The sequence below is a fragment of the Myotis daubentonii genome, chromosome 3 (genome assembly GCF_963259705.1).
Source record: "Myotis daubentonii chromosome 3, mMyoDau2.1, whole genome shotgun sequence".
Taxonomy (NCBI): domain Eukaryota; kingdom Metazoa; phylum Chordata; class Mammalia; order Chiroptera; family Vespertilionidae; genus Myotis; species Myotis daubentonii.
In genome coordinates, this window is record NC_081842.1 from 176,632,168 (window position 1) to 176,645,770 (window position 13,603).

Below are 13,603 nucleotides of genomic sequence, written 5' to 3' on the forward strand. Positions count from 1 at the left end.
TCATTGAAAAATTATATACTCATACATTTCTTACCCAACAATGAAGCAATCAAACACTATAATGGATATACTATATTTCCACAAGATTTTCAGTTATAATGAAGGGCATAAACCTTCAAACCTAAAGACTGAATTTTTAAACTTTCCAGAGTCTTAGTCTGGATACAAAAATTTAGCAAAAAATAGCACAAGTTATTTCAGCCATACAAGTTATTTAATGAGCACCCATGCAATCTATGCCAAATAAAAATGAAGAACACGGTGCCATGCCAACTTCTCTGATTAATGCATCCTTAGCTTACATTTCCATACAGTTTCTCTTAATTAAAGACAAACAGAAATTTCCTCTCCCTAAACACTTTTAGGTGCACGTTTACTTTCTAGACTTATTTCTAACAGTGTATATAATTTGTTTTGCTGAGTAACTGAATTACTTCATATGATAAAACCATTAATTACGTGGACCTGGTAACAAAGGAAGAGCCCTTGGCGCAGGAACAGAGGCTGCAGAGTTTATGTGCGCTGTGGACTTTGGGAGTGAGGTAAGCAGGATTTTGTAAGTGTCACTAGGTGCAGTGGCGGGTGGGGGGATACTTAAATAAAACAAAAACAAAAATCACTAAATCATATTCATTGATATTTAAGATTTCATGGGATATTTTTACCTAATAAAAAAGGTTTATGTACATTAGTTCTCTCAACTAGCTATCATAATAATTTATCTGAAAATTAGCCTGAATAATTTCCTGCTTATATTACAAAAGGAAAAGACCTATAATATCTTTCATATTCAATGCACTTTTTCAAAGAATCCTGAGACTTCTCCTAAATCAAAATGATTTTCCTCCTGTCTGGATGCCTGTAGCAATTATTAGCTCTATGACTCTTTAGCACATACTCTCTGGTACTTACATCATCAAGAGGTAGTACATAGCACAGTCTGCAGTCACACAGGCCTGGATTCTAGTGCAGCCTTCACCACTCACTTGCTATGTGACCTTGTAGCAAGCTGTTCTTCCTTCCTGGAGGAGCTGAGTTATCTCTCTTTAGACCATGCTATCCCTACACACCAGTGTCCAAACACAATGGCCTTTTTCTTCGTCGTGGTGTCTGTCTGTCTCTCTCTCTCTCTCTCTCTCTCTCTCTCTCTCTCTCTCTCTCTCACACACACACACACACACACACACACACACACACACACACACACACACACAAACTCACACTCTCAATCCCCACCAAGTTCTTTGCACCTGGTCTTCTGTCACTTGGATGCTTAGGATGAGTGTGGCCTTACCCTCCATATCAAGCAGGAACCCCTCATTTATTCTCTATCTCCTTGTCCATTTCCTTTAGAGATTTGTCACATTTAGAAATTATATTTGTTTACCTACTCCCAAACTGTAAACTCCATGAGAACAGGGCTCTATCTGCCTTGTCCACAGGTCAATTCTTAATGCCCACCACAATGCGTGGCGCATAATGAGCAGCCAATAATAGTTGGCTGAATAAATGAACAATACTGATTGAAAACATCATTACATATAAAATTATTTTCTCCAATCAGATTCCCAGAAGTAATGTTACTAACTGTAAATTTCTCTCCCTTTTTTAAATCAGGGATGTTTCATAGTCTGTGGCCCACAGGAAGGTGTCTTACAGACCAGGGTCTACTTTCATCACAAGTGGGTAGGCAATTTGAGATAGAGACTATGTCATATGCATTAAGCTCAGAGCCTTATACACAGTAGGTACTCAATAAATACATCTGAGAGCTTTAATACCTAAATGATAAACTGCAGTCTGTCAGGACAATGAATTATTAAGCAACTGTTATTAGTATGGAATATGACGACCTCTTAAAACATTCAAGTTATATCTACCAAATAATATTGAGAGGAAAACACAAAATTACACGTGCTATATCATTACATAAGACAAAAACTATGCCTACTCATGAATCCATATTTTTTCTTGTTCTTACCATTACTATCGACTTGACAACAAAGGACTTAGGTGGACAGAGACTAGTTCCTAAATACAATACCTCAAACTTTCAGGAGGGAAAAATATGGTATTAGGGAGACCAACTGAATCCTGTATCACCACCCAGTGATTCATTACAAACATTCATTTCTCTGGGGTCATTCTTCCATCACTATGGAGGGATTTATACCCATAACCTCCATTAACATTAATGGAAGGTAGCCACATAATTTCACCAGAAGTCCACTAGAGAATCGGGCCTGTAAGAGAAAGAGCTTTCATTTATTAAGTTTATAAAGAATTCCTAATATAACACAAATATATAACAGGTGCCTCTGTTAACTGCCATTGATGAGTGCCATTATGCTGGAGAGGGTGAAATTGAACAATTAAATTAATTCTGCTATATTCACAGAAAAGAGAGCTCATAAAACCACATAGGTCTAACCCCTTACGGCTCCCTCCCACTCTCCACAACAGACCATCCTTTGATGCTCTACTGTAATTCCGAAAGCAAACAGTAGTTTAAAGTATTTCTTGTCATTAGAAAAAAAAAAGCACCTTTTAAAATGGAATGTTCTAACAAAATACACTCATACATGCAGGAAATAAGGAATTTACAAGCCAACACAAAGTCATTATTTAATTTTTAATTAGGCTTCACCTAACAATTGAAAACTAAGTCTTCCTTCATCCATTTAACAAAATGCTCATTGAGAATACTCTATGGCTTAGAAAGCTTCCGAACAGATGTCGAAAATGAGAATTCAAGACTCAGGAAAATATGAAACTCACTTTACTCTGTTCTCAAGTGATGTGATAAACAAACAGCCTCACCCACTGCAGTCGTGGTTGATAATTTATTTCTAGAGTCTGATGACTCTATGGCAATTCACTTTGCTGATGAAACATTCTTTATTTGGGTGGGATGCACGCAGATACCAACTTAACGAATGTCATTCCCACAAGATAATAGACCATAGAGAAGATGCATGCCAGGCAGCACTGCATCGAGAAACCACTTTTCACCTATCAGAAGACGCCTTCACAACCGACAGTGTTTATCAAATCCACAAAACCTCATTCCTGCCAGGCAAAGTTTCAGAGTCAGCTCTGTTTCTTCATTAAGGTCATTTAAACTTTCTGATATCCATGTTTTCTGCATTTTTGCAGTTGCTAAAAATCCTTTCCTTTGCAATAATTAATAACAGCACTAGCAGTGGCAAAGATGTACTCTGAAGTTGTTTTAATTAACACGGAGTCTCACTTTGACTGTATACAAGGGCTTCCTTAAATCTGTAACACGATTTCACTGATACCTAGAGAATGCTCCTTCTCCAGCATTATTTTGGGATCTCTGATTTGGTCCTTGCATTTATACCACTGAACTCTGTTGTAGCTGGGCAGCCCCAGCATAAGACAAAAATCAGCATCAGACTCAAACTCTTAGAGGTGAAAAAAGGGGTTTCCTTAAACCAAGAAGAAAACAGAAAATATGGCAGCTGCTCCTCAGATCATCCTTGGAGGGAAGAATCTGGCTGCAAGTGAAGAATCAGAAAGAGCAGGAGGACTATGGTGCTTACCATTTCTTTTGTTGTTAATCTTCACCCCCCCCCCCCGACCCTAACCCCCCGGAGATTATTTTTCCATTTATTTTTAGAGAGAGTAGAAGAGAGGGGGAGAGACAGAGAGAAACATTGATAAGGGAGAGAATTATTGATTGGGTGCCTCCTGCACACCCCCTACTGGGAATCGAGCCTGCAACCTGGGCATGTGCCCTGATTGGGAATCAAACTGTGACCTCCTGGTTCATAAATCAGTGCTCAACCACCCGCCACACTGCCCAGACAGGAATGTGAAATTTTGAATGTATATTCAAAACAAACTCTAATTATGCCAAGGGAAAATATGTCAAAGGGACCAGATACAGACCTTCTCCCTCTTTGGGGCAAGGGCAATTGGACAAATCCTTTCAACTTTGCCCAGGAATAAGTTGGCAACTTCCTTTGGGTAGCCTTGCTCAATGACTGGCACAAGGTAAGGGATGGGTGCTTGCTGAATGAACGTGGGCAGCAGACATCACATACACTAGCACACCCTGTGCTCCATCTCAACCTCGTATTGTTGAGAACACATACCACCCATTCCCACTGCTGTGCTGTCCCTTCACTTTGCTTGCCAAACTTCAAGGCCCTACTGCAATATCGTCTCCTTCAGACATCTTCCTCAGTCTCCCTGATTCGGAATGAATACTGTCCTTTGTTGGGCCACATGAGTCCCTTGTGTTCTACCTATAACCTAGCACTTAGCACGCTGTGCCTCTTCTCCTAACAATCTTTGAGCATCTGGAAGGGAAGAAGAATGTCTCAATTTTCTCTATTATTCTTCTATGAACAGACACCATGTTACTTATTTCTAGTAAATGATCAACACATATTTGTTGAATGTTTAAAATGTGTACTTTTACCTACACCAATACATTCTGTCCTGTCTGAACATGATGCCCAATTTCCTCCTGATTATATTAAAATACCTAAAATGTAGAATCTGAGGCCAAATCTTTTTTAGGCTCTTGAAGGCACTCTCAGATTACGTACTATAAACAAGGTAAATATAGAAAACTGACAAGAAGAATGATAACAGTCACCATGAACACATCATGTCCAACCTTATCAAAGATAAGCCTTCAAAAGATAAGAAGAAAAGTCCAGAACATTCTCCTGAGTAACTGGAACATGCCCTCAACTTCCAATAAAGATCAAATATTGACAATGGAACAATCTGGCCAAGCACAAAAGAAACTGAAACATGTTCTCTAAAAAAATCTGCTTTTTTAAAAAAATAGAGGGGAAAATAATCTGGAAATCATTTTCCTTTGAAAGGATAGAGGAAATAATGTTCTTTTTTCATACTTATCTTTCTAAATATATATAGAATCACTATTAAAATTTTAAAAGATGTTTTATTATATAAAATATATATCTTTTTAAGTTTTAAGTACCACCTCAGAATCAGAAATCATTTATTTTTTTTCTAAAACACGCTTGCCGTTATATATATTTAATTCACTATATTACCCAGGGCACAGAAAACAAAACCCACTATGATTGACACTTTTGTGCTGAGAGAACTACAAAAGCCGCTGCTCGCTCTCCCTAACTCCACTCCGTCCTGTTTTGGGCCCCCTGCATATGAGCCTGGTGATCAATCTTGCCAAAGCACTTCCTAAAACAGGTCATATTCCTACTCCAAAGCCCCACATGACTCTCCATTGCCTAAATTTAACCAGGCACTCAATGCCCTCCCGTACGTGAACCCCCCATACTAACCAAGCTTGTGGACTTACTTGACCTGCAGTAAATCTTGCACTTTCACTCATGCCTTTCCCTTGCTCTCCAGTCTCTCTACCAATCTGGATCATCGCCCCTCCTCACCATCTAATTTCCAAACAACAAGCCTTCAATCCACAACTCGAATTTAGTTTTGTCCAAAGGCTTTTTGATCATCCATATTCTTCATAAATTCTCTTCTAAATTTCTACAAGACATGTTCTTATTTGGTCTGTATTTAGATGTCCCCAAGAAGGGTGTGTGTTTCATATAAGCAAGTACTACATTGTGTATGTATGTATGTGTGTGTGTGTATGTGTGTGTGTGTATGTACATATATATGATTATATCCTCCACCAAACCTAGCATGATGGCTCACATGCAGTCAATACTCAATACATATGTATCAACTAATTATCTCTATGACAGTAATTTATAAACTTTATATTATGAGATTTTAAAATAAGACTATAACAACTAAATTAAGATAAACAACGTATTATAAACAAAATGCTTTCAAGATATTGAGACATATTATAATTAGAAACTTTCATTCTAATCTTATTCCTAATCATGTCACATTTTTAGGGCTAATAAAACATTGAAAATACTAACTAAGCAGGCTAATTTTAATTCCTCAACCCAAATTACTATAAAAATTAACAATAAAAAAATTGTAAACTCTGCCAGTGACATTTCATCTCCATATATGCACAATGTAATTAATACAAGCTCAATGGTAGCAATAATTGCATATGAAATGAATGAATGTTAGACCCACAGCAGAATTTTGTGAGTTAGTATGAAAACTTCAGTAGTCCACTGTGTGCAAACATGTCCCTAATTTTAAATGGGGTTTAAAGAAGATAGTTTACTATACTAAATCACTCCCTATGAAGCTAACTGCATTTGGGTGGCCATTAAAAAAAGTTTTCTGACTAGAAATGTGAGCTATCACACATGTAGAATACCTTTATCATAACCTTAATCTAGGACAACAAAAAGGCAAATACAAGACATTGAAAACACCTAGACAATCTGGAAGAAACCAGCCAACACTTAAAAACTGACCATAAATGAACTATAGGGACACTTTACAATTTACAAATTCCTACAGACATACACACACACACACACACACACACACACACACACACACTTCATCATATATCTCAAGAGTCATGGTATTCTACATTACTACATAAAAATGATACTGTACCTTGGTTTTAATTTAATCTCTTGTTATGCTGATTTAGAAAGCAGAGTTTACTGCCTTTTTTAAAAAAATTTAAAGCTAACTAAAACTGAGAGATTATAAAAGGGGTAGAGAAATATATTCTTAAACAAAGAAAAAGTATTTATTTTTTTTAAATGGCATAGCTCAAATACTAAAGACATACTCAAGCTGCCAATTTTTAGAGCATGTTTTTTTTAAAAAAAATCTTTCTATTTTGGACAAATAGGATTAAGCTTCTTAGACAATTCTTTGTTGTTTTGACTTCAACAATTTATGCAAATGAGATGTTAATTAGTGTAATTGTAACTTAAATTATGCTTGTGTAAACCTCTCCATTGGTAGAAGAGTGTGGGAATCTACACAACTGGTATTTAAAGTAGCTGTACCAACTCCCTTCTGAAAGCCCAGCATAGCAAGATCACTTTCATGTCTTTACAATTTGTTTTTATGAGGTGATAACATTTTTACAAATACCATCATTTTTGGTTTTTTATATTGTAAGTGACAGTCTGACATTTTACAACTGGCTTATTGAAAACAAGAATTGAGCACTCTAGCAGTAACGGACATTAACTGCTGAATAGAGATTCAGATGCTAATGAGGTGAGAGGGGCTCCAGAAAGTTTTGATAAATGCTACACACACTCTAACTAGCTGTGAATGTGGGTTGACAAAGAACATCTACACCAGGGTTCAATAAAATGTAACCCTTTAAATTAATCATACTGGCAGTATTTAATAGAATGCACAACAATCTCCTTTTCTGTTGGCTATAAAGCTGGAGAAATGCAGAGTCCTCACAAATGAACGCTCCCACATTTCCCACTCCACACTGCTACTTTCATCTGAACATCTACAGCTGTTTCAAAAGTACTTACTGTAAATAGCAAAGTATAAGCAGATTTCAGAGTCTGACTCTTTCACAACATAGGATATAACTTTTTTTCTTCATTTTTATGCATAGATTTAAATGAAAACTCCTAAGGGGAAAAAAAAAATGACGATTTGAGTGCTTGGTTCAGAACCCAGCACATAGTAGGTTCTTAATAAGTGACAGTTGCTATACTAGGAAAGACCTGGCAACTTATAAAAAGAAAAACCATCTGCTCACACAGGAAAAAATAAGAAAATTCAGGAAGTAAGGCCTTCTGTCTTCAGATTCACAAACTTAAAGTAGGCCTTTGTTCTTCAGGGGCTGTTGGGAAACCTATTTTATTGCTTTTGTAAAGAAGTCTTTTTATACAGAAGAAAAATAATAATGTCCTAGTAAGTGAAACTAGAATGAGCTTCATTATCACAATGACTTATTTTATTTAATTTTTGATGCTCACACTAACCAACATCTATTGATTGCAAACTTGTACGTTTCAGCAGACTGCGGTTCAAGAGATCACCCTTATATTTCTTAAGCAAATGCAGAACATTAACATGTTATTTCTTCTTAAAGTGACAATCCCTAATATCCTCTTTGGTTTTTGCCAATTTTAATCTTGGCAGGAAGTGGAAATCTGTGCACTCAGCAACACTGCAATCTTGCTGGCTGTCAAAATTATGTGTCAGCCAATGCCTGAATGGTATTCTTGTCATTTCATCATGGTAGGAAACCTATCAGCCTGACATATAAAGCCTCTAAAAGTAGTGATTTATGCCAAAATGTAGATAAACTTACCCACCACCTAAATTTCATTTTTATAATTCCTTTAACTATTATAACTTCCCCCAAGTAATATATATCCAAATTGTAGTTATATCTTCGAGGATGCTTTATTTTAAATTCAAGAAATAATTATTACTAAAATTGTTTTAGGTTAAAGACCACTAAACTTTAAAACATATACATTTGTCTACACTGACACACATATGTATATATTTTGTTAATATGCTTGCTACAGATATTGCATACTTTTTTTAAAAAAAAAATCATTTTCTCTCAAATAGTCTCCATGTGAACCACACATTTCCAAGCCAACAAACTAATCGCTTCTCAGTAGACTGGATAAAAATGATACCTTTACCCTTCAGCAAGCACTGGTTCCTCTTTGACTTTTTAAGAGTAAAAACTATCACTTAAAAAAAGTGAACAAGTAGAGAAATGTGTGCTATGGTTTAGAAATGGCCATTTAGCCAAATTGCATACCTGTGCTGTGTCAGCGTCCTGGCAGAATCATCTCATTCCACTGGTCTAATGGATGGCAATTGAATTTAATTAACAAAACTCCTTTGACTTAGTTTCATACAGTGCTGAATGTAATGGAATGTCTCTCTCTCTCTCTCTCTCTCTCTCTCTCTCTCTCTCTCTCTCTCCCTCTCTCCCTCTCTCCTTCTCTCCCTCTCTCTTGCATTTAAATAAAAATGTCCTAACTGCCATCTACTTTAAGAATATTAAAGGCTATACATTACACTTAAAGATATAATACAGTCATCTCCTTCCCCGTGGCTTAAATTTAGTTACTGAATTATATAACATAAAATAATTAAAAAGATACTTTGATAGTTATACACAGTATAGATTCAATTACCACAATGTATCCATTAAAGGTACTTTTTATAGTATGAATAAAATGCAAATCCTCTTTATGGATCAATACCAGAACATAATTCTATTCTTCCTCCTAAAAAACGGAAGTTAACCATTATAAATCATCTTCACATGAAAATGGTAAAAAGGTATTCCTTTGAAAGTGTTCTGTTAATCTCAATATATTAAGAATGTTACTTTCTCTATTATGCTCATTTTTAAACTGTACTAAAATTCTAATAACATTTGATAACTGATTAACAGAAAACTTAGGAACCATTCTTTTTCATATTTATATAAATGCCTGACATTAAATTCAGAGGGACATTTCCATTAACTAAATAATATTTTCTACATAAAATCAAGAACACACCAAAAAATTGTTCCTAAGGGATTCTGAGTAAATATTACTACTCTGCCTAACTTTTGCCTGGCTGGGCACTCTGAGACAAGTTCCTATGATTGATTATTTTGTTATCTCTGAATCTTTGACTTTGAACCATAACCTTTTTTGCGAACAATGACAGTTGGGACCTACCATTTGCCATCTGTAGAGATGGAGGGAGGAAAAGGACTTCACGTACATTAATCAACCAATTAAGAACAGACTTAAACAAAACACTAAAGCATAATAAACCCCTGACTGCTTAATAGCTTTCTACTTTTAATAGTTGTCTTCCTGCAGTCTGCTCACAAGATTAGGAGTAATCTGTTCAAGTCTTAACAAAAATTGCATGAGGAAAAGGGAAAAAAGTAAACCAATCCAAACCATGAATTTTAAATTGTAAAAAATGATACTTAAGGATTCTATATTTCAAATCAAAATTTAAGAGGCTGACCGCACACCACAGTATCAAAGAGTCTCACATCCATACAAAATATGGTCATTGTCTTTACTGGAATATCTAAAATGATTAGTACATACAAATAAGCCTCTTATTTTGAAATATTAGATAACTGCATTCTTTAAAACACCACTCACCAAATAATTTATACTATCTTTCTGCACATGAAGTAATTTGCCAGGAGAATTTGAGGATTCAACTATTGTAACATAGAGCAAACCCAGTAAATTAACAAAAGAGAAAAAATTAACAAAAATGAGGTAAGTTCTTGACCTTTCTCTGATTAAAATATGATCAGCAAATGCAGTATTTAAATATTAAGGCATTAACTCAGTCTCTTTTGTAAATAAAAAATAAATAGGAAACCAAGGGATGAAAGTCAAGGATGCCCAATACTCACAGGTTAATTCAACACTGAATTAATTGGCAGTACTAGCCAGTGCCGTAAGAAGTGTACGAAGGATAAAAGCATAAGACTGGAATAGCAGAAATGAAAGTGCTATTGTTTGTACTTGATATGATAATCTACACAGTAAACACAAATTAATTTACAAATTACTGGCTGAAAACATGTAAATATAACGGGATGTGAAATTATTGTACAAAAATTAACTGTATTTCTATACTAGAAACACACTGGTAGAAAATATTCTTTTAAAAACACAATTTTCAAAAGCAGCTTCACAAAAAAAATTCTCAAGACCTGAGTAAAAAGTAATTCAATCAATTGAAAGGTAACATCTAAATAAATAGACATACCATGTTCATAGATGTACTAAGATCTGATAGTAAAAAGATAATTCATCTGTAGATTTAATACATTTCTAAACAAAATCCACTTTTTATGAAACTTGAAAAAAAATTATTCTATCACCTCACACCTGTCAGAATTACTATGATCAAAAAGACAAGAAATAACTAGTGTTGGCAAGGATGTGAAGAAAAGGGAACCTTTATGCACTGTTGGTGGGAATGTAAATTGGTATAGCCGCTATGGAAATAATTAAAAATAGAATGACAATGTGATCCAGCAATTCGACTTCTGGGTATTTATCTTAAGAAAACAAAAATACTTGCTGGGAAAGATACTAGCATATTCACCCCCATGTCTATTGCATCATTATTTATAATAGCCAAGATATGGAATCAACCAATAACTTGATTTCTATCAATGGATAAATGGATAAAGAAATTGTGGCACACACACACATGAGTATTTGGGCATAAAAAGAATGAAGTCCTGCCATTTGTGACAACATGGATGGACCTTGAGGGTATTATGGAAAATGAAATAAGTCAGAGAAAGACAAATACCGTATGATTTCTCTTATATGTGGAATTTTTAAAAAAGGGGGTCATGGATATAGAAACTGGTGGTTGCCAGAGGCGGGGGTGAAGGGGCAGTGAGAAATGAGTGAAGTGTGTCAATGGGAAAAAGAAAAAAAAAAAGAAATTCAATACTAAAAGCTTATTTGGAACCATAGCTCTGTAGCCTACCTTGATGAATATAAAATAATATCTAAAAAAGAGAAAAAAGCTTTGAAATTAAAGTGAATTCTATATGTAGAATAAAATATTAAATATAAATAACATATACTGTATATGGAACAGTAAAGAGACAAGAATAACTAAAACACTCCTCAATAAAGGTAGGAAGGATTTGCCTTATCAGATATCCTAAGTAACTATAAGTGCTTAGTAAGTCACACAACATAGTGTTGGTATGGGGTAGATAAACTGATTATTGGAACACAGCAGAGAATCCAGATGCAGATACATACAAATATGAAAACTTAATAAACAAAAGAGGTAGCCTGGAAGATTATTTGGAGGACTAGAGAAACTATTCAATAAATGATGGAGTAAAAACTATCATTCACAAAGAAAAAACAAAATTGGACCTCTCCTTCATACCATACACAAAAATAAATTCCAACTGGAATACAAACTTAAATGGGAGATGAGCATTTAAAGATGTGTAAAAAATACCATGTATTCCTAACAGAGCAAAGAAGGATATTTTAAATAAGACAAAAGCACTAACCATAAAGAAAAAGGATTAATAAAGTTTACTATATTAAAATTAATTTTTGTTCATCAAAGATATCTTAAAGCAATTATAAGACTAGCCACGACCTATGAAAAGATATTTGAAAACATATAATGCAAAGGAGAATTCAAGAGACATAAAGAATTCCTAACAAACCAACAAGAAAAAGACAAGCAACAAAATAGAAAACATAGTAAAAAGACATGAGTATTTATTTCACAGAAAAGGAAAGATATAGAAAAGATGTTTAATCTCATTATTAATCAAATGAATAATGCAAATTAAGACCACAATGAAATATCACTTTATAGCGACCAGGTTGGCAAAAAGTAAAAATTTGGCAATAGTAAATATCAGAAAAGACATGTATCAACATGAATCTTTTGTACACTGCTAGTGCTAGTGAGAGTGAAAAATAGGTACAACTATTTTTAAAATAAAATAATATATATATTTTTTTAATGTAACATTTGCCTGGCTGGTGTGGCTCAGTGGTTGAGCAACAACCCATGTACCAAGAGGTCACAGGTTCGATTTCTGGCCAGCGCACAGGCTCCATCCCCAGTAGAGGGCGTGTAGGAGGCAGCTGATCAATGTTCCCTCTCATTGATGTTTCTATCTCTCTCCCGCTGCCTTCCTCTCTAAAAATCAATAAAAAATAAATTAAAAACAAAAAAATGTAACATTTACATACTCTGTTAATCAACAATTCTACTCTTAGCACATGCCCTAAAGAAATTCTTACACACATGCTCCAGATGACATGTGACTATTCATAAGACTTGCTGGTAGCAAGAAACTAGAAACATCGAACGTTAGTATATTATACAAGAAGAATAAATTACAGTACATGCAGCAATATTAGAAACATTGAGTGAAAATCAATTTTAAGAAGCATATATGTATGTATGTGTGTATGTATATAAAAGTTTTATAAAACTTAAGCAAAACTGAACAATATATTTAGTACACATATATGTCATGAAAACACTTCTTTTATGAGGGTAATGATGAACACAATATTGAGGATAATGGGTAATATTTCCAGGGAACATAGAAGTAAATGCAAAATACTGCTGATGCTCTCTTTCTCAGGTGGGGAGAAAGGTCCCCAAGTCTGCACTTCATTATTATGCATTATAACTTACATACATTCTTATATTGAAAAATAAATGAAAAAGAAATAAGAAATCAAACCAGCAATGTTTATTAAAACAAAATGATTTTTCACAATATCCTAAAACCTTTCAGCAACAGGCCTGAAATGGTTTAAAAGAAATACATGTGATTCTCTAGTTTGAATTATTTTATTAATGCAGTCCCATTTTCCCCAAGAAAATATATGAATAGTTAAATTGGGGGGCGGGGGAGTCTTCATTCTTTTTTACTTGACTGATGTGAATCATTTTCATTTTAAATCCAATCTCAATTCCCCATGCAAACAGGGGGATGCAGCCATATAGGAGGTAGTCACTCCACTATGGACAAATCCAAACAGCAGATAATCCATACTTCTATTTGACTTAAAATGTATCATCCAGTCTTTTAACATTCCATTCCATTATGCTTGGTTTCAAAGAAACTTCTATTCTTGGGAGGGGGCTGAAACAGGATGATCTGGGTTTGTTGTAAATAGCTGGT

General features: G+C 34.7%; 1 protein-coding gene across 23 annotated transcripts in view; it reads right to left on the minus strand.

Annotated features, from left to right (window-relative positions):
- Positions 1 to 13,603, minus strand: part of NFIA (nuclear factor I A) — a 379,515-nt gene that overhangs the window by 337,069 nt on the left and 28,843 nt on the right. Inside the window, exon 3 of one of the 23 annotated variants that reach the window (XM_059689377.1) lies at positions 1,160 to 2,243. The exons of 20 other annotated variants lie outside the window; for them this stretch is intronic. In XM_059689377.1, the coding sequence (XP_059545360.1) occupies positions 2,230 to 2,243 (14 nt within the window). In that variant the 3' untranslated portion in view covers positions 1,160 to 2,229. Of the gene's footprint in view, positions 1 to 1,159; positions 2,244 to 13,158; positions 13,599 to 13,603 lie in introns of those variants that run through there. 2 more of the 23 variants (XM_059689372.1, XM_059689375.1) reach the window with 2 other exon arrangements.